The 27,687-nt window shown below is 45.3% G+C and overlaps 1 protein-coding gene across 1 annotated transcript in view; it reads right to left on the reverse strand.

Moving 5' to 3' along the window:
* The window catches only part of atad2b (ATPase family AAA domain containing 2B), a 120,365-nt gene that overhangs the window by 40,771 nt on the left and 51,907 nt on the right, over positions 1–27,687 (reverse strand). The window contains exons 23-24 of the mRNA XM_080791067.1: positions 27,283–27,405; positions 23,081–23,212 (exon numbers count right to left, since the gene is read on the reverse strand). Coding sequence (XP_080647193.1) covers positions 23,081–23,212; positions 27,283–27,405 — 255 coding nt within the window. The remainder of the gene's footprint in view (positions 1–23,080; positions 23,213–27,282; positions 27,406–27,687) is intronic.

A 27,687-nucleotide genomic window follows, 5' to 3' on the forward strand; every position in this document is an offset into this window, starting at 1 on the left:
AGAATGGTGAGCTTTTTGGTGGGGGTGCAACTTGGGCAGTGGTAGTGGACAGGATGCAGAGAGAGAGAACAAAAGAAGAAGAACTCCTGCCAGGCACAGCCAGTTATCTTCTTTTTTTTTTGGCTGGCATCTGCTCAACGGTTGTCTGTGAGCCTGTGGACTGTATGCTTTTATCATACAGCGAGTATAGCATTCTTTTTTTGGCCATTGCGTTAGTATTTGTCCTTCAGAAAATATTAATTGAAATGCCATTTAAATGCCATGTCCCTCTGTCCAGGTGAATAGTTCACGTCTCCACCCACCCGTTTCTCAAATACAGAGCTTGAATTTCAGTTCTGAGACTGAGGGAAAAATATAGAAATACAAGTTCTTATATTTCATTAAAAGTGAGAGAATTAGGATGCGGAGAGATGATGACCGCTATGCAAGGAAAAGTATCCAAAAAGTAGCACACCGCTCCATTTTCTACTGACCCCCTCTTTCCTAGTCAAATACATCTCGCGCACGCACACGCACATGCACACACAGGCGTGACCCACAGCGTGCAGACGGTCCTGCCCGGGTCCGGTCTCTCCTGTGCAGCTATGAAGGCTCCCCCTCAGGGACAGAGAGAGGTGAGACAGAGTGGCAGCAAATGACTCGTCATCCTCAGGCTCTTTAATAATGCATGGAAATTGTTGGAGCATGAACGGCCCCGACCACAGACGGAAGATACGGTGGAGGGCGGGGAAGACGGAGGGAAAGGGAAAGTGGGAAGAGCCAGAGCACTTTGTAATAATTAAAAAGCGCCTAATGCATGCATGATTCATGCGGCAGCACAAATGTTTAGGGCTGCTGCTATCCGGCTCCTCCGTGATGGAAGAATATAAAGCGGTACACGCACACACTGACAGCAACATGGCCCCAGGAGAGGAGCATCCAAAGTGCCATACCAGCAAGTATTAAATAAACAAATCAGCCCCAATGCAATGACACTGATCAACCATTCAGCACCATAAAGCTCCTGTGCCCTTCAGCTCATCCTATGCGTCTGGTTTGTAAATTGTACTGTAGTTGTTGGTTATAAAGTCTGCAAACTGCAGTCATATACAGTAACTGTACAGTACAGCATCTGGAGCATGTGATTGTGAACAGGTGGAATTTTGAGCGACTTCCACATTGTGTTGCTGATGCTGCTATGCTGGGTCTCCCTTGAAAACACATTTCTTCACAAATGTTCTCATTCTCTCTTCCCAATCTTGGAGTGCCGTGATTGTTGTACTTTATCTGTTTTGTATGTGTCTATGGGGTTAACATTACTCGTATTACACCCCCAGGTGTTGTTAGAATATTGATATATGCCTTCCCTGTGTATTTTTGGTTTCTTCCTGAAAGCTGAAAGCCTTTGAGTCAAAAGGCCCAATCGAAATACTTAATGAACTGGTGGGGTTGGCCAGATAAAAAAAACACTTTCTGTACACTTTTTTGAAACTTCCTCCTTCCTCCTAGTATAATCATAGTACCTGATGATCATGTTTTTTTTGTGGGGGGGGGGGGGGGGGGGGGGGGGGGGGGCATTCCATCTTTAAATGAAGGCTACATTTTACATACCGGTATATGCAGTATTACAATATACATAAAAATAGAACCCAAATGAATTCTACAAACATGAGCACACACGTCGACAGGGGCGGTTGCAGCAGAGTGGTCGCCTGGGAACTGGAAGGTCGCCGGTTCTCCCGCCAAACACTAAACCCCTAACAGCTCCCCAGGCGCCCAATTAATGGTTGTCATGGATTTGTAATAGCTCATAATAGTAGCTCAATGCAGACGACAAATCCCACGTATGTGCAGTGGCAGACACGTGGTCAAATATTACTCAACTACAAATGAAAGTTGCTCTATCGAATTTGTACTTGAGTTAAAGTACTTCAGTACTTGCTTTATCAAGTGAAAACTGTGGCTGCCTGCTGTTTAAGGATCCCTGGCTAATGAGACAAATATGTCTTAAAACATTATACTTGCCCTCTATTACTAAAAAAATAAAACAAAAACACCTTAAATATTTTATTTCTTTAATAAATAGAGAATCTTTCACTCAATAGGGACTTGCTCCTGTCGCAAGTTGATGATGTTCATGTGTGGTCCAGCCCTATAGAATTATGGAATGCACATGCTAATAAAACATATTTTAAATATGGCTTTGATGCTCATATTAACTTTAGAAAGTATTAGGTTGTTTTTATTAGCATATGCATTCCATAATTCCATAGGGCTAGACCACACATGGGCGTATGACATCATCAACTTGCGACGGGAGCATTCCCTATTGACTGAAAGAATCTTTTTAATTTTAGTTTTAGAGGGCACGTATAATATTTTAAGATATATGTGTCTTATTAGCCAGGGATCATTTTAATAATCCGAGTGCAACAACCCCTGCGAGGAGTGTGCGGTCCGTGTGTGATTAGGGTTAGTGTTTGGGTAGGTGTCTTGTTATGTCGGAACACATGCCTGCAGTGCACGCGCTGAAAATCTGCTGTTGAATGGGTTAGGCTCGGTCGCTTAGCAAGCTTGGTCGGTTTTACAAATGGCCTAGCGGAGAGGAGGTAGAGCACTCTGGTTGGCTGCTAGGAGCGGTAGCGATGACCCTTTCTAAAAATCCAGAGTTAGTGCCTGTCGTATATTTCTTTTGTCTGTATAAATATTGCTACAGCACACGTGTGCTCAAAATGCATACACAAACAGTGGGGCGGTGTGCGTGTGGCTCATCTCATTCAGACACCAGCCGTCAGCTTTTCTCTGAAATAAAACTAAGCTTATATGCCATATCTTTAACTTATTAATACCCTTAGTTAGCAGTTAGCACTTACTCCTGCGTTTCTTTAAAATGTTTGTGAAATTACAGAATCAACCGGTGGTATTCCATAGGTTTCACTTGAGTGTTTTCATTAATATTAAATACAAAAGAGATACCAAAAATAGTCTAAATCCAGATAACTTTAAGCACACTGCAGTGCAGTAGTTATCTTTATATTTTCTCAAATGGTTTAAGCGTTTGTTATTGAAAAACAACATCATCAGCTACTTTTAGCACTTCAGTAGCCGCCTGTCAGTGTGGTGTGGAATCTGGAGAGAGGTGCATGCAGCAACTCTTCACACCTTTCAACAGACTCATCTCCCGGGTTCATTAGTGGTGGTCTGTTTGGTGGGGGGAGTGCACCTTAACAGTGCCACCTGCCAGCCCTGTACAATAGTAAATGTATACAGAGTGTTTTCCCTTACTATTAGTAAGGGAAAACACTCTGCCGTATAAAGTACATCACCAGAATTGGGCCATTCACACCATTGTCAGTGAAAAGCAGGCAGCTTAATTAACAGTGACCATAGTTATTAGCTACCATTGCTATATAAATCTTTTGTTGATCATTGTGAGATGTATCCAAAAAAGGTGAGTATTTCTTCTTTCTTTAGTTAGCGCAGTACACACACATGTGTAGCCATGCAAACACAGACCTGAGTACATAACTCTAGATGTAGTCTAGTTTGATTAACCAGCGTGAAAATGCTTTGTTCTCTCGACTCCATCAGCCATAACTCAGCCTCATCCTCCCCCAAAGCCATGTTAATAAAATCAGATCTACGTTATTGATCTGTTCATGTACCTACAGTATGCTTCATTCTTAAATCTCTCCTTTACGCAAAGCACATGCTGCTCCAAGGACAGACCAGAGCAGCACAGTATAATGGATTTAATAACCTGGATGTTTTATAAGGGTGGAGAAAATGGGACCAACACAGACCCAGCATGTACTTAAACCAGTAACGGTTAAGAACCACTGTTCTAAATGCAATACAATTCAATCCACTTTATTTATAAAGCACATTTAAAACAAGAGTTTTGAGCCAAAGCGCTGTACACTCGGTAACAATCAACCCAGTCATAATGGCAGGCTGCAGCAAGCTCTCGTTTATGAACGTTGCGGCGTTCAGAGTATGGGGTTTTATGCTGTTCACACTATGGGTTTTATGGGTAAGTCTCCCATTGGCTTAGAGGCAGCCTAGAGGCAGCCAATCATGAAAAAGTGTCCACTATGGTCGCTACTAGAGGTATGTGTAAATGTTGTCCAGCGGCTTTTCAAGCAGCTGGCAAAAATACTAAAATACCTAGAGCAAGAAAAATATATAAAGAAATTATCATCACTAAACGGGACAACATTATATAGGCACAATGCCTGGTGGAAACAGTGACTCTCAGTCTGAGTTTTCGAATGCCAAGGAGTACAAGTGAGTTGTACTACTCACTTGAATCCAGTCCTTGTGTGCAGTCAATCAGATTCACAGTGGCAAAGAGAGCGAGGGGAAGGCGAGGGCCTTGTGGTATCCGAAGGCAAATCAGCTTGTTCTGACCCCCTCTCTCTTATCTATCGATAAACACATTGACCATTTACATCCTTGAAATGTGATGCCCAATCTCTTCCCATTTCTTCAGAGACGGCACTATTTTAAATGAAACAGGCTTGTGGGCAAGCAGCACGACTGAGTGGAATACATTAGAATTTTTATTGACTACAGAGTATAAATTAGACTTAGTAAGAATGGTCACGGAATGAAAAGAAATCAGCTTGATATTTGAAATACTACAAGGCGCAAACAAATTAGTCAGCTCCATATGGGCCATATTTAGGCATATACTGATGATAAGGGTTTAGACTTTATTGAGAGGGATCTCCATATTCCAGCACATAAGGGGAATGCCCAAGGGGCGGTGCGACATATTTTTGAGGGCCACCAGAACCTCTAGTATGCCAAAGCGACAGCTCGGCAAGCTCACAATGCATCACACCATTTTCATTACTTTGGGCAAGTATAAAAAAGGGCATTCATTAATGAAAAATCATAAAAGGACACAATGTTTCTGCCCGACAGTGACGTTATAACAAATAAAACCACTGACTCATAGAAACATCTCACCACGTTTCCGTCGTGGACAAACTAATTAGAGGAAAATGCACACATCCCTTGGCAGCTCCTGGATTAGAGAACACATGAAAAAGGACAACACCACCCACACACTTTATGCTGCTGCACCACTTTCTGTTTCTGGCCCGTCTCTGAGGACAAATATAAGCTGATATTTGAGTTATTCCACCACTAGTTGTTTTGTGCACAATGTAACTAAATGCTACTTAAAATCTGCGTGTTATATTGTCTATGACATTCACTGGCAGTGGCTAGAACACCAGGTAACCTGCCTACATTACACAAGAGGACACACGCACATACTGTATGCATGCGCTCACGCACACACACACACACACACACACACACACACACACACACACACAACTCTACTGACCTAGGAGACCCCCTATTGCTTACTAACCTACTTACCTCCTTACTATTGCACATAGTCCTTAGACCTGTTTAATAAAGCGTGTGTTTTGTGTGTGTGTGTGTGTGTCTGTGTGTGTGTGTGTGCCGTGTGTGTGCGAGTGTGTGTTTGCGCGCGCATGTCTTTTTCGTTGGAAGTGAACGATGCTCTTCTGCCCTCCACAGAAGGTTTCCTGTCCAATTCCCCACTGTGGTTCCACATTCAGGGCGCTGGTCAGTGAACAGTACGGCTCCATGCAGTGAAGTATATTAAAACAGGAGGAAGGGAGTCGGGAGTGAGGGAATAAAAAACGCTTGGTGTGTGTGTGTGTGTGTGTGTGTGTGTGTGTGTGTGTGTGTGTGTGTGTGTGTGCGTGTGTGTGCATATCCCATTAAGTGGCCATATGGGACGAAGCTAAGTGAGAGTGTTGGGCAGTGGAGAGCAGGGCGGACCGTCACGGATGAGTGCGTTTGATTTCAGATTCAGGTCACTCAACATGCCGGGGTTAAGAGACCTTTGCCAAGACTAGGAGCAGAGAGGAAGAAGGTGAAGTCGTGTCGCTGCCGTAGATATGAAATAGATAAGACATAAGTGGACTGCTTGCCAGAGGTCCTTGTTCGCAGTCACCTACTTGGCTGAGGGACCCGATGGCAAGTATTGCCTTGGATAATCAATCCGTGGCGTGCAGAATGATTCTGCCATTAAACAAACGCATCACATCTTCCATGTGTAGTACGGAAGCACAGCGTTGGCATGAGTGGAAACGTCCATGCTGAAAGGGCCCCTCGCACAGGGAAACGTCCATGCTGAAAGGGCCCCTCGCACAGGGAAACGTCCATGCTGAAAGGGCCCCTCGCACAGGGAAACGTCCATGCTGAAAGGGCCCCTCGCACAGGGAAACGTCCATGCTGAAAGGGCCCCTCGCACAGGGAAACGTCCATGCTGAAAGGGCCCCTCGCACAGGGAAACGTCCATGCTGAAAGGGCCCCTCGCACAGGGAAACGTCCATGCTGAAAGGGCTGAAAGGGCCCCTCGCACAGGGAAACGTCCATGCTGAAAGGGCCCCTCGCACAGGGAAACGTCCATGCTGAAAGGGCCCCTCGCACAGGGAAACGTCCATGCTGAAAGGGCTGAAAGGGCCCCTCGCACAGGGAAACGTCCATGCTGAAAGGGCCCCTCGCACAGGGAAACGTCCATGCTGAAAGGGCCCCTCGCACAGGGAAACGTCCATGCTGAAAGGGCCCCTCGCACAGGGAAACGTCCATGCTGAAAGGGCTGAAAGGGCCCCTCGCACAGGGAAACGTCCATGCTGAAAGGGCCCCTCGCACAGGGAAACGTCCATGCTGAAAGGGCCCCTGGCACAGGGAAACGTCCATGCTGAAAGGGCCCCTCGCACAGGGAAACGTCCATGCTGAAAGGGCCCCTCGCACAGGGAAACGTCCATGCTGAAAGGGCCCCTCGCACAGGGAAACGTCCATGCTGAAAGGGCCCCTCGCACAGGGAAACATCCATGCTGAAAGGGCCCCTCGCACAGGGAAACGTCCATGCTGAAAGGGCCCCTCGCACAGGGAAACGTCCATGCTGAAAGGGCTGAAAGGGCCCCTCGCACAGGGAAACGTCCATGCTGAAAGGGCCCCTCGCACAGGGAAACGTCCATGCTGAAAGGGCCCCTCGCACAGGGAAACGTCCATGCTGAAAGGGCCCCTCGCACAGGGAAACGTCCATGCTGAAAGGGCTGAAAGGGCCCCTCGCACAGGGAAACGTCCATGCTGAAAGGGCCCCTCGCACAGGGAAACGTCCATGCTGAAAGGGCCCCTGGCACAGGGAAACGTCCATGCTGAAAGGGCCCCTCGCACAGGGAAACGTCCATGCTGAAAGGGCTGAAAGGGCCCCTCGCACAGGGAAACGTCCATGCTGAAAGGGCCCCTCAAAATACGACACAGCGAGGAGTTGGGATCACACATGGAACTTTCCGATCCCCGGACGGCCGCGCTACTGCATGCCCCTTAAAGCAGGCTTGTGGCAGTCATCGAGCTGTTGAACATAGTGCTGTTGAACACGCAATGAAACAAGCTTGTGTATTCAGCACGGTGGAAACACCTTGTTGATTTCTTTTACCCTGCCAAGTCTGTCTTCCTAAGTGCTAGGCTGAGTGCGTGCTCTCGCACACATTTGCCAGCGCACCACTTGAACGAACACACACACACACACACACACACACACACACACACACGCACGCAGAACCCAATGACCAGCCTTTTGTCAGCCCACCGTTTGACTGCCCAGTGTTGGGTGCACATGCATGCACACACAAAGCAGCACAGGCTGAACACGATGTCCAGTTGTGCTCGACGCCGTATTCTCGGCACGTTCCAGACATGGTGGTTCATTGGAATCGACTGGGGTTACTGCCTCCATCTTGTTACATTAATGAAGTATTGATCTGGGTCTGCTCCTATCGTCATGGCTGAACGGGGAGTGGCTTGGCGTCAGGGGTCGGGCTAACTCTGGAGCTGCCATCTTGAAAGCTAACCCTTTGCTTGTTGGTTTTAAGTAACTGGAAGAAACCACAGGCTGGGATTGGGATGGATTATTTTTACGTTCGATCGGTTTACTGGTTCAGAGGACGTTGCAATCCAACAACACAAAATGGTGCACTTGAATACCAATGTCAGACACATCTAAATGTCTATATTTATTCTATGCCATTTTTCATCATTTAACCCATCTCTCTGCCTGTGTACGTACCCACATATCACCACAGGTACATAGGAAGACTCAAAGCCAGTGGGTTAATCGCACACACATACAAGACATACTTCACAGTAAGCATATTGCTTTCCAATGTAACAGCCAAAAAACGTGACAACCTTGTAAACATACAGACATGAAGCCCCACTATGTGGGCATTGGAATTCCAATCGTAAACATGGTCTAATCAATAACGTAGACCTTCTATTAAGCAGTGGTGGGCTACGACATCGAGGATTTACCACCCTTAGAGAAATTGCTAAATTGCTGAATTAAAACTCAATCAATAACAGCCTTCTTTATTGTCTTTATTGTCTGCCAATATGCACTCTATCTGCAATGTATTCCAGAGCATAGATTGGCGGGGGGGGGGGGGGGGGGAATTCAAAGGTAACTGCAGTTACAACCATCAGTTTCTCAGGCATTTGATGGAATCGTTGGACCATGTTTCCTCCATCTAGAAAACATACCACTTTGAGCTTTATATCAGCACAAAAAGTTCACATCCTATTCCTTATGCATAATAAGCCAAGGCCAACTGCAAACTCGATTCAACACTTTCATTTAAAATCTCAAGAATTACGTAAACCTCAATTTGCACACGCAGGAGGCTATTCATTATGCGATGAGTCGAGAGAAATGTCCTTCAATGTCAAGGACATCGGGCAGGAGAATAGACCAACATCTCCGAATGTGAACACGAGCCTGGGGTCAGGCTTTGGGTCAAGCCCATCTGAATGTCATCCAGCTGAAAGCATACCAGTTGTATTTACAGTGGTGCAAAAAACGGGCTATTCATGAATACGGCAGCAATTTCCAAGGCTTGACCTCTATCTCAGTGCAGCATTGTCTCTCTGTCCCATCGCCACTGCCTTTTATCGAGCCTTTTGACTAATTTCTTGCACTACAAGACAGAAACTGAGAGGAGAGACAGAGAGAGAGAGAGAGAGAGAGAGAGAGAGAGAGAGAGAGACAGAGAGAGAGAGAGAGAGAGAGAGAGAGAGAGATGGAGAGAAAGACAGAGAGAGAGAGAGAGAGAGAGAGAGAGAGAGAGACATTCAGGGCCTCAGGGTCTCTGGGTGATGACAGGAAGCCAGCCGTTTGTCACCTGACGTGTCACAGCGGCCTGACACTTAATGAAACGTCCAGATCAATAAACGATCCCATCCTTGCTGATGGAAATGAAAGAGATCAGTCACCACAACTCAACGCACACGCCCATGCATGCACACCCTCCTAGACAGCCACATTAGCCTGCCCAGCTTTAATGGTGTCACACACATTGTAACAGAAGATTGCTTCTGCATATCATATAAACTGCACCTGCATGTCAGTCAGTCTGCATAGAGGGAGGGAAGGTGAGGGAGAGAGAGAGGGGGGGGGGGGGGGGGGGGGGGGGAAGAGAACCTAACTTAAAAGAACAAAGGATTTAAACCACAGAGACTGTTAAGAACAAAAGCAAAAGAAAGTGAAGATAAAGTGTACATAAAATCAGGTAAACACTCCACTGTGTGTGTGAGTGTGTGTGTGTGTGTGTGTGTGTGTGTGTGTGTGTGTGTGTGTGTGTGTGTGTGTGTGTGTTCTGTTGCTCAGCAAATAGCCGGTGGGGATGACAGCGCCTGGGGTAAGCTCCTCTCAAAGGACACATGTACCCTGATGTAGCAGAAGCTGCAGCACTGCTGAAGATGTCAGCCTGCATGCACGCATATACACAACACACGCACGCACACACGCACAGTCGCACACGTCCAATAGCAAGGTGTGGAGGCGCGTCAAGGGAAAGGTCAGCCTGCACACCCCTCACACAGTAGTGGGGGTGGAGAGGGGGGGGGTTTGAAGAAAATAGATTAGAGCCTGAATGGCCATGTTTAGTCTTGTCTGGAGTGCAAGTTTATCACATCCCCTGTAGAGTGAAATTGGGCGTGCAGTGCACGTTAACACCGGGGGACCGTCCAAAAGGAAAGTCACTTTCAGCCCCCAGAGTTCGCCTATTTGTCACCATCGTCACATTATTAATAACAGCCTGACTCGCTCAAGGCCAGCTAGTATCAGCCCTTTTTGGTGCACAATCCCACATGATTACAATTTGATCGCAAGCAGGACTGAAACTGTCCTCAGGCGTGACATTTGTCTACTCTAGGCCGAGTGGAACTTTCCATTACGGCCATGGTGAAGCTGTGCTGGCCAGTACAATGTGTTCCCTTTGAGAACCCAACAACATGTACCTAATAAAAGCATTTAACTTGGACCACATTGGCTGGAGAAAGACTCAAGTGTGACGATCAATACTATCAATACAATACAAGAAATGCCACACACTTTTTTTCCCTTCCTTTTTTCACTCAGGGTCAATTGTCTATGTAATCCTGGGCGCCACACTCCCTCTGCCATCATCGGGAGAGTAACGGACCGACCTCATGCTTCTGTCAGTGCATGATGAGTCCAAGCTGCTTCTTTTCACTGGACAGGGGTGGAGTGTCCCCTGTTGGACGTAGCACGTGGAACGAACACGTTATTCCAACCAGTTCCTTTCCCCTCCATCAGGCTGGCCTGACAGTTTAGAGACCAGGATCTTGAGTGTTAATTTAACTCTGAGAGTGTACAAATGGACCTGTAGGGTAAGGGTTTTTGTTCATGCAAACAAAAATATGCCATGGCAAAAAGCCCTCAAAAACAAGCTTGTCTAATTGATGCTCATTTCCTTAAAAAAGTGTGAGCCAAATTACCATTCAAGAAAGTATAGGCTCAATTGGAATGTCAACCTCTGATGGTGTTACCATAGCAAAGGTCTCTCTCTCCTCCAGCTCACCCTTTTGTAAGCCGTTATTTAACCAGGGGAACATTCACTCAGACACACTGATGTTCTTTTATTTATAGCAACGCCTTGCTTCACGCTTGTACGCTCGCACACCTCCACACCTGGGAGCTGCCCAGCGCGACCGCAGCCTTCCACCGTCTTCTGCTGGCCAATGAACGGCTCCACTGGAGCAACTAGGGTGAAAGTGCCTTGCAAAAGGGCACCTCGGTGGGAGGTGTGAGTGAGAGGAAGCATCTCTCTATTCACTCACTCCATTTAGATATTTCCCCAGATGGGAAATGAAGCTTCTATAACCTCTCGGTTGGCAACATTCTGGTGACTCCAAGGGACTCCTTTTCCCAGTTAATTTGTGAGACTAAAAGCTGCTCGCTTGAGTTGCGTTCGGCCAGGTCAGGAGGAGTTTAGGGGGGCAGTGAAAGGACAGGGAGAACTCTCGAGGCTAAGGTATGAGATGTAATGAAGCACTGAGATGATACAGCCAACAATACGCCTTAGTGAAGAATATTTTTTTAAATACAAACACAGAAATGTATGCTTCAGTCTGCTGCGGACAAAAACAAAACCGATTAAGTAATTTCATGGGGTTTTGTTTGAGTGTATGCGCGTGTGTGTGTGTGTGTGTTAGGGATGTCCCGATACACTTTTTTCGTTCCCGATCCGATACCACAATTTCTGTGTTAGCCGATACAGATACCGAATACCGAATACCGATAGCAGTGTTGTGATCTCGTGTTGTGTTTATGGAAATAAAATAAGCATTTAACATCTGTCCACAGCCATCTCCTATGGTTGAGTGGGGAACATAGAACCTCTTTTTGGTTGAGCGGGGAACATAGAACCTTTTTTGGGGGGCGAGAGGAGTGGGGAACATAGAACCTGGGGAACATAGGGATGGACCCCGCTATCTAGCTATATATCTCGTGTTGTGTTTATAGCAGACTCCTCACTCAAATGTGCACTTGCAGTTTGGAGAACTCGAAAGCAAACTCCACATGTCCCAACATTTTATTTACCTGCCTCTGTGTCGGCGCGGTGGTTAGACTGGCATATTGGCCGATACCGGATATGACAGATATAGTGCCCCATAAAAAATCTGAAAGTCTGAATAAGGCCAGCGAGAGACATGTGTGAAACACAGCAATTTGCATCTATTTGCCCATGACAAAGACCCTGTGGCGTGAAGTCATTCTGGGAACAAAGAACAGACCTGTCTCATCACACTATTAATAAGCCCTCTGCCATATTTCTCACAGGAACTCCAGGTTAACAAGGGACCATCAGTCATGAGATGGCTGTGCAAAATAATGTTCAGAGGATCCACTTTAACCCTGGTGTGCCATTTTATTACATACGGCTGCCCTCCACTCTCAGATGGCATGGCTATAATGACTCGTTAGCTAGACGAAATAGAGGCAGTTGTGCCGTGAGAGAGAGAGCGTGAGAGAGAGAGAGAGAGAGAGAATGCATCTTGTCTCCTTGGCTTAATGGAGATGTGGTGTTTAGGTTGGATAAGAGCAACTCCAGGAGTAATTTGATATATAATTGAAAAGTCAGTCTTGTGCGTGTCCTTATAGCATCCTAATGTGACTCATGTCGCTTAATGTGCCTCCTGCTCTGCAACGGTCCAATGGTGATGCAAGTGAGTGCTGTGTGTGTGTGTGTGTGTGTGTGTGTGTGTGTGTGTGTGTGTGTGTGTGTGTGTGTGTGTGTGTGTGTGTGTGTGTGTGAAAAGTTAATATGCACAGTGGAAAATGTGGCCATTACCTTTCCCACTATTCAGTTGCAAGAAACATTACAGTTCAGCCCCAGACAACAGAGGCCCATTGCTATTTGCAGATGAGCAGCATTTTATCGCCCTGATGTTAGCTGTCTGAGCCTGAGTTTCTTCTTCATATCCATGGCCTTCTTAATAGAATGTGGACTGGAGCCTAATAATTAAAATGAGTTGGCCTTTATCAATTGTCATAAGCAATAAGACAAAGTAATATTGAAGCTGGGTTGTATGTAAACTGCAGTGTAATCACTGACTGCTGGTTTAGAGACTAAGCTGTATAATTGGCTGTCTAATGGGACATGGGGTGAAGCAAAGATGACAACAGATCCATAAGTCATTCCAACTAATTGCATCATGTGAATCAATGATTCAAATCAATTAGAACAGAAATCAAGGCAGAAAGAGAGACTTTCCTATTAGGCCGTTTTGTATTTGCTAGTTTATGATGTTTACTGAAATTGCCCAATTGACTGCACTATGCTGAAAATGTTTTTATTTATTTAGTTTTTTAAGTTGAAATAAGTGAGGGCTAAATGCTCAAGTCCAGGGCTGCTCTCGAAGAGAGAGAACCCGTTTATCATTGAACGCTCAGCGTTCAGATCCACTTCATTAGGATGGAAGCCGAGCCAAGCCTTATTGTAAAACCAAGACTTGTCCACAGACGGCCTCAGAATATCATTTGAGAAACAAATATGTCATTCTTTTCTAGCTGCCCACCTCATTAAGCAGAGTCCATGTGTGGAAGTTTCAAAACAAGAGTTGAAATGCTGCTCGGGCTGCCTCAGTCACAATCAAGTGTCAACATAACAACAACGGCTCTGTATTCTATACAGTACTGTATGTTCACCCTCGCTCCTGTCTTGGTATCTTCAGTAAAATACCTGGCCTAACCATTGAAAAGGCAATAACCATTCATCATAATTGGGCCCAGTCAGCACCGTAACTCTCTCTCTCAGTCTAGCAAAGACACCCCATATTCTTTCTCTCCCTTTCTCTGTGACATCCACAGCTTACCTTCATTGGGCATGCAAGGCAGCAATGAAGAGAGATGCTCAATCATTTCAAATGCACCTCTCTGGGCCTATTTCTATCAGGGAGACATATGAGCCATTTACAATGATATCCGCATCTGAATTGCACGGCAATAAACAACAGATATTAAACCCTGCGAGGAGGACAGACACCCAACTTTGAATGGTGTGACTGTGTACATTTAACTGTCAGGGCGGGAACTCCTTCTGGTGTTTTAAGCATTATGTTATACTTTAGCTATTGAAAAATAGCAGATCTACAAGCTCGTAGCGCGGTGCCGCGCTATGAGCTTGTGGATCTGCTATTATTTTATTATTATAATATTTATTTTTAATCGTGAAAATGTGGCGCAAATCTTTGAATATATATTCATTCAGAGCGAACGTCTTTGCTTCTGGGGGGTCCTTGGAACAAGATATTTTGAGATTGGGGTCGGCGGCCAAATACATAGAATTCTGGGGCTCCTTGACATGAAATAGTTTGAGAACCACTGACATACTATAGAAACATAGTTTTTTCAGAAAACTGTCAGGATTTAGAAGCCATTATTTTAGAATGGGTCTCAGGTCTAAATGGGTTAACAGTGACACATGTCCACAAGACCAACCACTGAGCCTTGTGACGCACCGAAGGGTATATTATTATGGACCCGTAGAGAGAGAGAGGGAGATGCTAAATGCTGATGCTGGCTCATCTGCCCCCAAAAACAATAAACGGAAGTGAAAGGCATCATGGCTGATTTTACATTCATTTCACGCTTGGTGCCACAATGTTCCAGCAGGCATCTGTGCCCACAAAATGGCAGCTTACGCCGGAGCGCATTGGGCTGGCTCAAGGCTGCGCAGGGATGTCATTAGCGAGCACCGCGGGGCGTCAAAGTGTGCATCTGAGATTGTTTTTGCATGGCTGCCTGGACGCAGCTGTGGGAGATTCTCTGTGTCCAGTCATAATAACTAATAATAATGCTGCCTTTTCCATTCTGGGCCAGATGTTTCCTTATTCTTGCCGTCGGCCACTGACATATTCTGGTTAGGGGGTTGGGCCATTTAGGAGTCGATGATGTTATGACGAGGTGTTTCTGTTGCAATTGAATAGCTGTGACTTGCAAACGGCCGGCCTTCTTATACGAGGGCCGTAGACGGTTATCTTTCTATTTCATTCAGTGGAAAGCGGTTATTAAAAGGCAGGACATTCATTCCTAATGATATCTGTATAGATTGGATATCAGCACCTCATTAAGGCAAAGGGCTTTCAATTTGAGGTCTTGTTACACAGTCCCTGAGTGAACACGCCAAATAACTCATGTTCAGTCGAGCATGGCATCAAGCACGGCCAATCATCAGACTCGCTCATCATTTCATGGACGGAATCGGAAGACCCAAGAACAGAGGTAGGAAGGATCTTACAGAGGTAGGAAGGATCTTACAGAGGTAGGAAGGATCTTACAGAGGTAAGGAGCAAGCAAGGGGGAGAAAGGGAAGGAGGACAGCCATGGAAATTAAATAGAGAGAGACAGAAGAGAAGAAGGAGGTGTCAAAGAAGAAGCACGCACTTTGTCCGTCTGGATTCTAGACGTTTTGGCAGGTCAGCGGGGCTGAGGTAGCGGTCCGGTGCCTGGCTATAAGAAGCTAGCTAGCCGTGAGGTCCATGTGTTCAGTCCGAGCCCAACATGCACTCCATTCACTCAAACAATTATGTCAAGAGCTGAAGCCCCTGCAGCCTCTTCCAGAGCACAGGTTGAGGCAGCGCAACAACTGGTCTGCACCGATGCTCCAATTACCAGCTATCGCAGTAGGATAAAGAACTGGCCAAGTGGCAGACATGCATGTTGGAAAAATTCCACTAGCATGTAAGATGCATTGCCTGCCAGGTTAAACTTCTAGCTTTCTGTGTTTCTCGAGATGTAAGATAAGAACGGCCTTGAGCACAAATGAACTGCATGAACGTGGATAGAACATGGAGGAGCCTGTATATTGTGTGAATCCTTCACCACAACAACAGACATGATTGAGCAGTCTCTTTTCTAAAGGACTGTTCACAATGAGCACGGAGCTCTTACCTCACCTTTTGTTAGTTAGATACAGTCGGTGTACGTGACATGTGATGCAAGGCAGGGAGAGTATTGATTGATTGATGTCGAGTACACGTGATGCGGTCCCTCCATTTTTCTCCCACATAAACACAGTTCAACTGTTGAATAAGAGCAGTCTTGTTGAGTTGCACAAGAAAACACTTTAGTGAGGACATTGTGATCTGGAACGTATGAAAGGAGACAAACACTATAGGCAACTGACTATGTGAATTATAAACATGTTTACAATAAATAAAGGATAAGGAATTCAAGGTTTCACATGCACTCTGCCATACTTCTACAAGAATAGAAGTAGTCAGCTGGCAGAGTTGGTTTTAAAACAGCCGTGAGAGAACATGTAAGACTGAGATGAATTAATTATGGATGAAGGCAAGGCACTGCAAATGAACTGGATCTTCGTGGCAGTGTGCTAAGAATGAACTGAGGGCCATGACCCGAGAAATGGGTCCTGGGTTTCCTCCTATCACTGAGAGTGTATGTGTAGGGGGGTGGGCTAAAGAGAAAAGGGGTGAGAGAGAAAAAACTGTAAAAGAGGCGTGCATGCTATTTTCACTGACAAATTATGCATGCCACACCCCCATCCTTATGATTTTTTACTTGACATCAAGGCAGGCGTGCCAACATGAGGCTTTTTGGCTTGTGAGGCCCACCCCGGGTAGTAGAGAAACATTGGATAAAGCCATCTGTGCAGGCTAATGGAAATGGCTTCCTTCGTCCATTGCTTCACCAACAGGCTACAGCAGTAGTCAACCAACCAGTTTATTGTAACAGACATCAGGTTTGTAAACCTCAACACAGAAATTAACTCAACAGGATTAGATATACTACACTAGCTACTAGCCAACATTATAGACAAGCAGCTGAGGTAAATTCACCTGTAGGCAGAAACATTCAGTTCATAGTCAATAATAATAACAATAACAACATCCATACATACATGAATTTCAGTTTCAGTTGCCACTTTATGTATAGCTGCCAACACCCAATTCCAAAGGAGTCTCCCTAATTTGAACGTTTTCTCCTGCTGAGCTCTCGGTTGTGGCATTTGCGCCCATTAATCTCCCTCTTTCAATGATACAAATCAAAAGGTCTCAGTTCCCCAGGTTCTTTCTAAAATGCACTATTTTTGTCATGAAACAAAATGCATCCCACTGGATCAGCGCAGGCTCAAACCGGAAATGTAGTAGTAGAAAAAATGACTGTCCGGTACATTAAAATGGCACAAAGTGCATTTTAGAGAAAAGCTGGGGACCTGAGACACTTCCCAGCTTTGAGAACAGACTTTGACCAAGGTCTAGCAGGCTTTGTTTCGGTGAGTAGCTACGTCGTTTTGTTTATTTTCAGGGAATTAAAACCCTCACACGGCAGTGAGAAAACTGCTAGAGAGCAGTGGAGGCATTAGTGAGAGACTCGCTATAAGCACTGGACCAGGGCTAGTGCTAGTCATTCCACTACAAAGCCCCATTTGACTGGAACAATCTTCCTCTTTCTCTCAGATCCGTTACCTCTCCTGGCCGCTTCAGGACTTCCTTGTATTCACACCCCAAAGCAACCTGTTCATGCTAACACTGCCTGTACTACAGTTTATTTCTGACCTTTATACAAGTCACTGTACTATATTCACATTTCACAATTTATTTGTTTAAAATTAGTTGGGGGGATGGGGGAGTGGGTGGGAGAGGATGAGTTCCATTTAATTCCCGAAAACCAAACCAAAATGGCATCTCGGCCCTGGCTGGCACTAACCTCCATTATTATCTCTGAATGTCAGAAGACAGTCTGAGCTCTAGGCCAAGCCGCGCAGAGGAGATGGAGCAGAGGAATAGTTAAAGAGTGAGGGTTGAACCCAGATAACAACCCTATAGAACACCTGAATGGACCCAGATAGGCTTTAACCTCCCCAAGGGGGGATGATGTGGGATCAGTTTGACCTCCACATGTCCTAACCTTTACTGCCAGCAGCCCCAACTTGGCCCGAGTGCAGTCGGGGGTGGAAGTTCATCCGTACGGGTCCATTGCATTGTTAACGCACTGTAGTGTACAGTCGACTAAAACTATGACGAAAAATGCTCGTCAACTATCTAAATAAAAACAAAATAAAAACTAAGCTATGATGACTAAAACTAAGACTAAATATATTGACAATTAAAAACAAAATAAAAGCTAGATTAAAATGTTAGGGAGAGATCCAGTAGAACTACAAGACAAGTCATTGTATGCTTGGTTGCATGCTGAAGATAGCAGATTCATGTGATGCGTTTCTTTTCTTCAGAATGTGTAAAATCAGCCATTATGACACTGGCCATGGCTCGCCAAAATACCTTTCAGTCGACTAAATCAAATGTAGATTTAGTAGACTAAATCATGATATTTAGTCGACCAAACCTAGACTAACATTGAAACATTTCAGGTGACTAAAATATGAAGTAAATTAAGTTTTATTCCAGAGACTATGACTAAACTAAAATCAAAATTTGCGGTAATAAGTCGACGCAGTGCTCCTCGGCCACGCAAGGTTGCATCATATCTCAACACATACATGATTGTCACCCTGTGGTCAATTAAGCTAATTGGACCTACGTATACGGTAGTTTGCCTCACTGTGGTGCTCCAGGTGAGAACCGGTTGCCGATGTCACGAATGAATTAAAACAGAGTTAGCCTAATTAATTAGGCCTCTGGAGGGGCCCGGATAACGGCTCTCCCTCCCAGAGACTCTGAATTAGTGGACCGCATCTGTGACACTTTGCTCCGCCAGATAAAGACTGTGGATAATGGCAGAATATAGTCTTACTGCAGTGTCACGGTAACCCATCAGACGCGCGTGTGTGTGTGTGTGTGTGTGTGTGTGGAGGGGTTTTAAGTGGTATTCAACGTACCACTTAAGCCAGATTACTTCGTCATACGACAAATAGCAGAAAATAAATAGCCAATATATTTGAACATTTAGACAATTTAGACTTTTTTTAATTTATTTTAGTAGCAAAACGTAACATTCCCCCAAATCGGGGATGCCAGGTTAGAAGAGGTTAACGACCTCTGGGCTCACACGGTGTGTTTTCTGCCCGTGTAGTGTACAGACGAGAAGATCTTCAGATTAAGCACAATGTGAGAAGCCTAATAGTTGTGTTGATGTAAAGTGGCCCTCGGGCTTGGCAGAGCAGCGATGGGTGCCAACTCCTGATGATGAAACGTGCCATAAAAACCCACACATAGTCCAGCAGTTATTGATGTAGTCATAAAATGCGTGACGGTCAAACATACTGTAGGTCAAATGAGTCTTGCTGGTGGTTGTGACTAACACCACGGAGCTTCAAGTAGCAAGCTTTAAAAAAAATGACAGCATTAAGCCATTTAGGACTGAGGCCAGATTTAATAAAATATCTTCTAAATCATGACAGTTTTCTGAAAAACCTATGTTTCTATGTCAGTGTCAAACTATTTCATGTCAAGGACCCCCCCCCCCCCATCTGAAAATATGTTGTTCCAGGGACCCCCCAGAAGCAAAGATACAAGTAAAAAACGTTTGCATCTGAAAGAATAATATATTCAAAGATTTTCACGATTTTTTTAAACTTGTAGATCTGCTATTTTTCAACAGCTAAAGTATAACATGAAGCTTAAATACACCAAAAAGGGCTTCCCGTCCTGAAGCGGTTAAGCCTGAGCTCCGTTGCCTGTCGATCATTCTGAGCCCCCCCAACACATTTCCTCGGAATTGTATTAAGATGGGACAAAAGTGGTGGCATAAAGCCAGAAGATCCCCTTCCGACCACAGAAGTGCTTTTTTCTCTGGCCTGGACCAGCAAGATAAATAGTGGTGAGGCAGCAGAGGCCCAGATGTAACCAGTATCTTACATTATTTATGGGCGGCCGACAGAGACTCTCATCTCTCAAGGAGGTGGTGCCTCCCTCCTCCCCTAGCAGGAGAAAAAGGTTTACTCACACAGTAGGGGGCCCTATTAGGGATGTTCTCATGAGAGGCAAGCGCCACTCGGTGTTTGACTATGGTATTGCACTGCAAAACAAGTAACTGCTGCAGAGCTACAATCCAATCCAATTTATTTACAAATGTACACTTTATTTTCAGAGTTGAAACAAAGTGCTGTACACAAAAAAAAATACTAAAATATCAAGGGCGAAAAACAACAATACAAGAAACAGGGCAACATAAAGACAATATGCAGTGGAAGCAGCAACTCTTAATCAGCATGTTCGAACCCCAGGGAGTACAAGTGAGTTTTCAGATGTGATTTACACACAGGCAAGGTTTGAGAAGCTCTAATATGAGGTGGAAGTTCATTCCACAGTGAGGTCGCTACAAAAGAAAACGATCTATCCCCCCGGGATTTCAGCTTTGATTTAGGGATCTTATGAATTGCCAACTCATTTACAGACTTAAAAATGAATTCCTTTAAAATGTAATAAACTATACAGTACAATATGCCTTGACAAGTATACTGCGCGTTGTAGTCAATGGGTTTAACATGCCAGACTACCGGTATGGTCCTTCTCACCCTTAAAAAAAATGGTAACATCTAAAAGATAAATAAATCGCGAAATGTGTTCACTTCAGTATGATGTACATAAGAGTACATCATTCTACATCATGTTTTGACCAGACAGTGAGTGGCCTTGTGGTTGGCGTGTCCGCCCTGAAACTGGGAGGTCCGGGTTTGATCCCCGGCCGGGTCATACCAAAGACAAAAATGGGACCCAATGCCTCCCTGCTTGGCACTCAGCATCAATGGGTTGGATTGAGGGGTCAAATCAACTAATCAAAGGATTCCCGAGCAAGGCACGGCTGCGGCTCACCGCTCCAAGAGACGGGTCAAAAGCAAAATCACGTGTGACAAATCGTACGGCTTTGACTTTCTGCTGCTCTGTTGTAATGTGGTATTAGGATGTTACAGTCATCCATGCTTCATTCATTCACAGCCGTGTCTGAGCGTAGCCCCATCCTTCCATTCCCTGTCATCCAGGTGGAAGCTTCGGGGGACCGCTCTGCTTACACACACACACGCAACCTGCTTACACATGTCTCGTTCAGGTAATGACCTCATTTGTCCCCCCCGTCCCCCGTGCCCCCTCTTCCCCTGTCCACCTGTCGCTTGCCGTAGGTGGTATGGTAGGGACGCTGCGTAGCGTGATCACGCTGTGCCCAGGGCGGAGAGACCGGCCTCTCTAATGAGGCTGCCCACTGCGCTGCGTCTCTCCACCACTGAGAGATGTGTACTGTGTACATGCGCGTGCACGTGCGTGTGCATGTGCGTGTGAGCCAATGGCTGTGTGGGCATCACATACATCTGGTTTGTTTCTGTAATATACTGCAGCTGCTTGGCACAGAGACAAACTCAGCGAGCACTAGAGAAGAGTTAAGCGGGAAGAGAGCGTGTCTCAGAGGGGGGTCGGGGCGGATGGGAAACCTTTAATCAGCTTAAGGTGGCCTGCTCTAAATACTGTGAAGTCAGGCCTTTTGGGCGGCTGTCTAAATAAGGCCCGACTCCGAGAACGGCATTTCCATTTTTAAAGCAAACTCATTTCCATGTCATGCACACAAAAATGTCAAACGGGGGTTGGTTCCTCCCTTGCTAAATAAATGGTTAGATTTCCAGGGCATTATCCTTTCCCCATAAATCTAAACATCGGTCGTGCATAAGACCTGTGTTACTTGCGAGATGCAAGTAATGCAAGTAATTACGAGAGGCAGAGAGAAGCAAATTAGGCAAAGACATTAATAGTGTGTGTGTGTGTGTGTGTGTGTGTGTGTGTGTGTGTGTGTGTGTGTGTGTGTGTGTGTGTGTGTGTGTGTGTGTGTGTGAGAGCATGTATCAATGGTGTGCAAAAGTGGGAAAAATCTATGTTGGTCTCCTGGCAGATCCTCATCCCTATGGGCCACTTCCACACCAAAAGTGAGATGGAGCGGGCAAACGCTCCGACCACTTCACTGTTACAGTACAGTACAAGTGTTTTCTATTGCCTGACTTGGTGGTTTGGACTCACTGCTGCTAGAAATTGGCAGTGACCTAGTTGACAATGGCATCTGTGTATGAAATACAGTATGATGGGTGGGTAGGGATGGAGCTCGATAATCGATACCCGAGAAAACCCAATAACAAGCTTATTGAGTATCAATCAAGCCTGTTATGGAGCATAGCATGATAGTGGCCCATGATGTCATGTTTAAACAATCAAGACAAGAGGCGATCAAGAAATAAATGTAACCATCCATGGTGGCACAAACATGTCGGTCTATAATTGTATTGAAGCGTATTGATACCTGCCAACCAAGGCTGTACAGGGAAACACAATTACGCTTTTAAAGTGACGGTACACACATTAACCAGTTAACAGTTTCTTTAATACTATTTTATTGGTAAAAAGGTCAATTGCCTTCCATCTGTTAGAAAATAACTGTATGGCCCGGACGGTTAGCTCAACTGTCTGGGCACCTAGGCTGCTGACCCAGTCTGACGGCGTGCCGTGGGTTCGACTCCCAATCCTGACGGCCTTTGCCGTGTGTCTTTCCCCCCATCTCTCTCCCCATTTCCGGTCAGATTACTTTCAACCCATCAATAAAGGCTGAAAAGGCAACAAAACAAAATCTTTAAAAAAAGAAAAGAACTGTATTCACTAGATACTGGTTCTGTTTAGAAATCACTGTCTCCCGTCTTTCCACAAAAGAATAGAAAATGCTCGATAGTGGGCTCGATAAGAACCTGGCTTGATAAGCCTGGTCGATAAGGTGCTCGTTATCAGTACAAATTAACGAGGCTCCATCCCTAATGATGGGTGTACGTATGGCATGCACACCTGACTGTACAGCATGCATTAGTGTGTATACAGTATATTAGGGGTGGAGGGGAAATATATTCAGTACAAGGTCTCAATTACTTTTGCCACAATCTGTATTCTGTATCGATTCGTTGATGCTTTGATGTATTATACCATTTTCTACCTATATTATTATTTAATATATCAAAGAATCTTGGCCAAATCATGAGGTCTCTGGTGATTTCCAACCATAGCAATTGATACGTGTCTAACTGTGCAAAGCCAGACAGTGTTTGTATAATTATGGACTATGTGGACTATGTGTGCATGTGTGCAAATGAGTGTGCGTAACTATGTATCACTGGGTGTATGATACGATGCTCTGCGTGCAATATCATATTGTGTATCATGTGTGTATCGTGTGTGTGAGTGTGAGTGTGAGTGTGAGTGTGAGTGTGCGTGTGCGTGTGCGTGCGTGTGTACTCACTACTGCTGCAGTGTTTGTCGGAGGCCTCGCCCTGAGTGCTGCTCCCCGCCTGCTCCTCTGGCTGGCTGGCGGGCTGCTTTCTGGCTGCCACGGCGCCTGGAGCTGCAACGGGCTGAGCTGGCGTCTGGAGATCTGCCGACGGACGGACGCCACACAGATACAGTTACCAACAACAAACACACTGTTGTTGTGTGTCCCACTACTATGAGAGCAAGAATGTGTTTATCAAATAGATCGTTAATATGAAACTGGCTGTCTAAAACCACACTAAGAGAGGCAGTTGATGTGTTTGCACACTGTGTTTGTGTGCAAGCAAGCATGCGCGCACACACACACACACACACACACACACACACACACACACACCTTTGAGGGCATGCATCAAGACCAGACAAACACAGCAGACAGATAATAGTATGCAAATGTAAGTAGACAAACAGACATGGGCCAAGAGAGTGGAGAGACACAGTGGTGGTGGTGCTGGGACGACGAATAAAAAATAAATATTAATGCAGGAATACCAGGCAAGGCGAGTTTATTTGTATAGCGCATTTCAAGGCTATTATTATTCACCATCTGCCAGAGAGGACCTTGCAGAATGCAAGCGCTTGTTCTGCTAAAGCAGGATGTAATTCTGTGTCCTCGTGTCTGAGACTCAATGGCTGAGAGTGTCTGCGTGCTTTAGAGTGGATACCATGGGCAGTGCTGCTGTGAAGCAGAGATTTTAAATCAGACTTTTTTAACCCCTTCAGGACGGGAAACCCTTTTAGTGTTTTAAGCATTATGCTATACCTTAGTACTGCGCTATGAGCTTGTAGATCTGCTATTCTTTTTAAATTGTGAAAATGTGGTGCAAATCGTTGGATATATATTCTTTCACAGCAAACGTTTTAACTCAAAACATAATTTTCAGATGGGGGGTCGGCGGGCAATTAAATACATTTTTGGGGGTCCTTGACATGAAAATGTTTTAGAACCACTGACAGAAACATAAGGGTTTTTCAGAAAACTGTCGATTCTGCATTTGTAGATTCATCCTCAGGTATAAATGGGTTAAGCCTTTTGACTGTAGTATAACCACTCATCTCAGTCTGCTCGCAACTGTCAATAGATTTGAAGTGTTTTACTTTTGCTGCTGATGCAACAAGCCCTCATACAGTGTGGGGACTAACTGAAGGCTTTACAGCAGCGCCCCGATAGGAGATGAAACGTTTACGGTCCCCAATACTGCATCGCTCCACTTGTGCAGGTGAATTCTGTTCTTGCACTGATGTAGGGGCCTGCGTGCTTTACCAACAAGACAAAAGAGGGAAACAAACACAGAAGAAGAACCACAATATCTTGCGTATTTGAAGAGATTTAAATCCCAATAGAATGCAGGCTCCCATGGCTCTCATTAGTTGAATAAAGTGCGACCCGGATATACCCGGTATACAAGTTCAATTCCAAGAAAAACCCCTCGGATATGAGTGTACCAATAAAGCACATACCACAAGGAGACTAGGGCGCGGGTTTGCACTCATCTCTAAATGCAGTAAAAACAAAGGGGAGTGGACTGCACTAAATTGTAATTGTAAGCGCTCAGTCAATCACCTAGAGAAAAAAAAATACATTGAAGCTATATTGTATTTATTTTTGGTTGTGGGGCTACCCATTTATTTGTCTGCATCACTAATTGGGCCTTAAATGCATAATATCGAGTGAAATAATCGAGTATCTGTTCTTGTACTTTGACTTATAATTCTGAGATTCCGTTTACTTTGTGCTGTGCGTCAGGCAGCATGTAGAGTGAATCTTAAACCAGTTCCAAGTAGTGTCAGCAGCAAGCACCGTCACTACCAAAACAAATCCCTGTACATACATTCACCATGGAAAAGTCATTATGATTCATAACATTCACTGTGATAGACTGGCAGTGCACGCCTTAACACCACGAACGCCCGGGGGTATTTAGGACCATTAAATCAGAGCGCCCAGCGATTTACAGCAATGGAGCACATTTAGCGACACACCAGGCGCTATCCCGGATGTAGCTGAAGTAGCATGATGTAGCCAAAACACTCCCGAGGCGACAACAACGGGAGGTATGATTAATTCTAACGCGACTAGCGACGGGACCGTGATGGGCCGTTTAAAACATAATCTTTGCTTAGAATTGGACGGAATGATTTCTTCTTTTTTTTTGCGGCTTCCGCCTTTATTTTATATTTTTTTTTTATAGAGGGACAGACAGTAGGCTGACAGGAAATGGGGGGAATTGTCTATTTTTTTAAAATCGTAAAAATGCGGCACAAATCTTTGAATATAAATTATTTCAGAAGATGTGTTTTTTTATTTCAACGTCAGGCCTAAATGGGTTAATAACACATTATGCGTGTGTGGGGAGTGCATGATTTTACCTGCATCTGCTCTTACATCATATGGTAAACACATGTACATGTACATGACTGTACATGTACAGTCAAACACACCGAGCAGCTCGTTTCCCCAGGAAGACGGTAATGACTAGTGCCCTTACTATACATGTATGCATGCCTCTACATAATAACGACTCTACTTACCACATGGGCTTACACGTTTCATAAGAGGCCCCATTAAAGTGTAAATGCCATGTCACAGTATTTGACCAAGGGAAGAGGCGTGTGTGTGTGTGTCTGTGACTGTGTGTGTGTGTGTGTGTGTGTGTGTGTGTGTGTGTGTGTGTGTGTGTTCATTTATCGTCTCGTATTGCCACACGGGGTGTTTGCAAATGACTCTATGTTTGCGCTTGACTGCATACATAATAATCACGCCCGGCACTTAAAGGAAGAGTCCGCTGATGCAACACGGCGGATGCAGCGGGCTTGGCCGCGTGCAAGCCGCTGCGCCACGTTGCGTCAGCGGAGCGCCGCGAGTGCAAGGATGACTACTCCGAAGGTCCACCTCATTATGTCCCGGCCCCCCGGCCCCTCCTCCCCTCCCCCCCCATCTCTGAAGGTCCACCTTATGCTGCTCGGGGCTGTTTGCTGAGCCTACAGCTGCAGCAGAGCAACAGCCAGACACCAAGAACAGAAGGGGCTGTCTGGAGGGAGGATAGTGCCTTAGGCGCCATTTACTTAAAAAAGCCAACTGTCCGCCTCATTAAGTCCTGTTGGGGAGTCGCGGCAAAAGTTTGTTTTCCTTCACAAATGAAAAGTTTCCGTTTCAGTCATCCATCCTCAGCTTCTTGAAAAACACATTATGCAAAGGGAAGGAGTGAAAAAAGGGGGATTCTGTGGTTTGATGTGATCTATGAAAGGCTTTCTGAGACTGAGCGGAGGAAGCTGAAAATGATTGACGTTAAACTCACTACGGGGACATGTGCCACGTTCTCCTCAAAAGCAGTTTTTATATAAAATAAACAAATGATTCTGTCAGTGCCGTATTACTAGTCTCACATGGTCAGACTTGTCTTCACACGTTGGTTTTTCATTTCGTTTCAGCTCTGTAACAATGCCAAGCTCAAAGGCTGGCATAAGCTCCTGTCAGAGAGGAGCAAGGAAGGGGAAAAAAAGAACATTGCATACAGTCCTTCAGCCAATCAAGCCTAGCGACACAAGCTGGTTCATGAGCCTTTTGGGTGGTTGTGTGCATGATGCTGTAGCTAGCCTTTTAATTGTACTTGTATTTGTGCACATTCACAAAACTCACGAGGAGTTGCCTGTGGGTACAATTGTATAAGTAATAATAATTGGTGTATTAATTAATTTAGTATAGTCTCTCCAGCACCTTTACATGTCCTAACAACAATCAAATATTTCCTTGAAATGTGCTCATTACAGTCATGGTAATCTTTGTAACACTAGACTATCCTTATGTGTTTTTGTCATGTATTCTTATGCCCCCCCCCCCCCCCACCCCCCATTTTATTTAATATAGTTATCTAAAGGTGCTTTTCATACAGTATATAGCAGCCGGTCTAAAGTCTAGAGACCATTCTCTGTAATTAAAGAATTGTATATTTATGTATTTATGTTAATTATCTAATTTATGTGCACAGAGGGCGGGGTATAGCTCCCAAGTCGCCCCCACCCCCTCTGCTCGTGCGCGCGCGTGTGTGTGTGTGTGTGTGCGTGCGTGCGCACAACACACACAACGTTGATCCCAATTCTATTTAACCCATACTCGTTCCATTTAGTTTGTATGTGTTTTATTCAACCTGTGGTGTCATGTGCATTCCTTACCCCTCTTCCTGCGCGCCTCTTTGATCTCTTCACACATGCGATCAAACTCGGGGTCGAGTTCCGAGGCGAACATAGCGTGGGCCGTGTCCTTCAGACTGCACGCCCGGTGTCTGATCACCTTGTCTGGAATCAAAGGACAAAGAGAGAGAGACTGAACCGGCTGGCATTGCATTCTGTCTTTTATTAAACTAGAAAAGTGCCCGTTGGGGGGTGATCAGGTGTATTCAATTGGCTAATAAAGAGCGCAAACATAATTGTGATGTCACAACAGGCCAGCTGGAGATCTAGGGGTGATCTGGAGTTGGGCCCTGTCCGGAGCCTGGGGAGAGGCTTTTGTGCCGGCGATCCGACGGACTGACACCGGGCACTGCACTCCCTGTGGTGGTGTGGAACGTGTGTGGAAAA

This window comes from Protomyctophum bolini (genome assembly GCF_963924005.1).
Source record: "Protomyctophum bolini genome assembly, chromosome: 19".
Lineage (NCBI taxonomy): Eukaryota > Metazoa > Chordata > Actinopteri > Myctophiformes > Myctophidae > Protomyctophum > Protomyctophum bolini.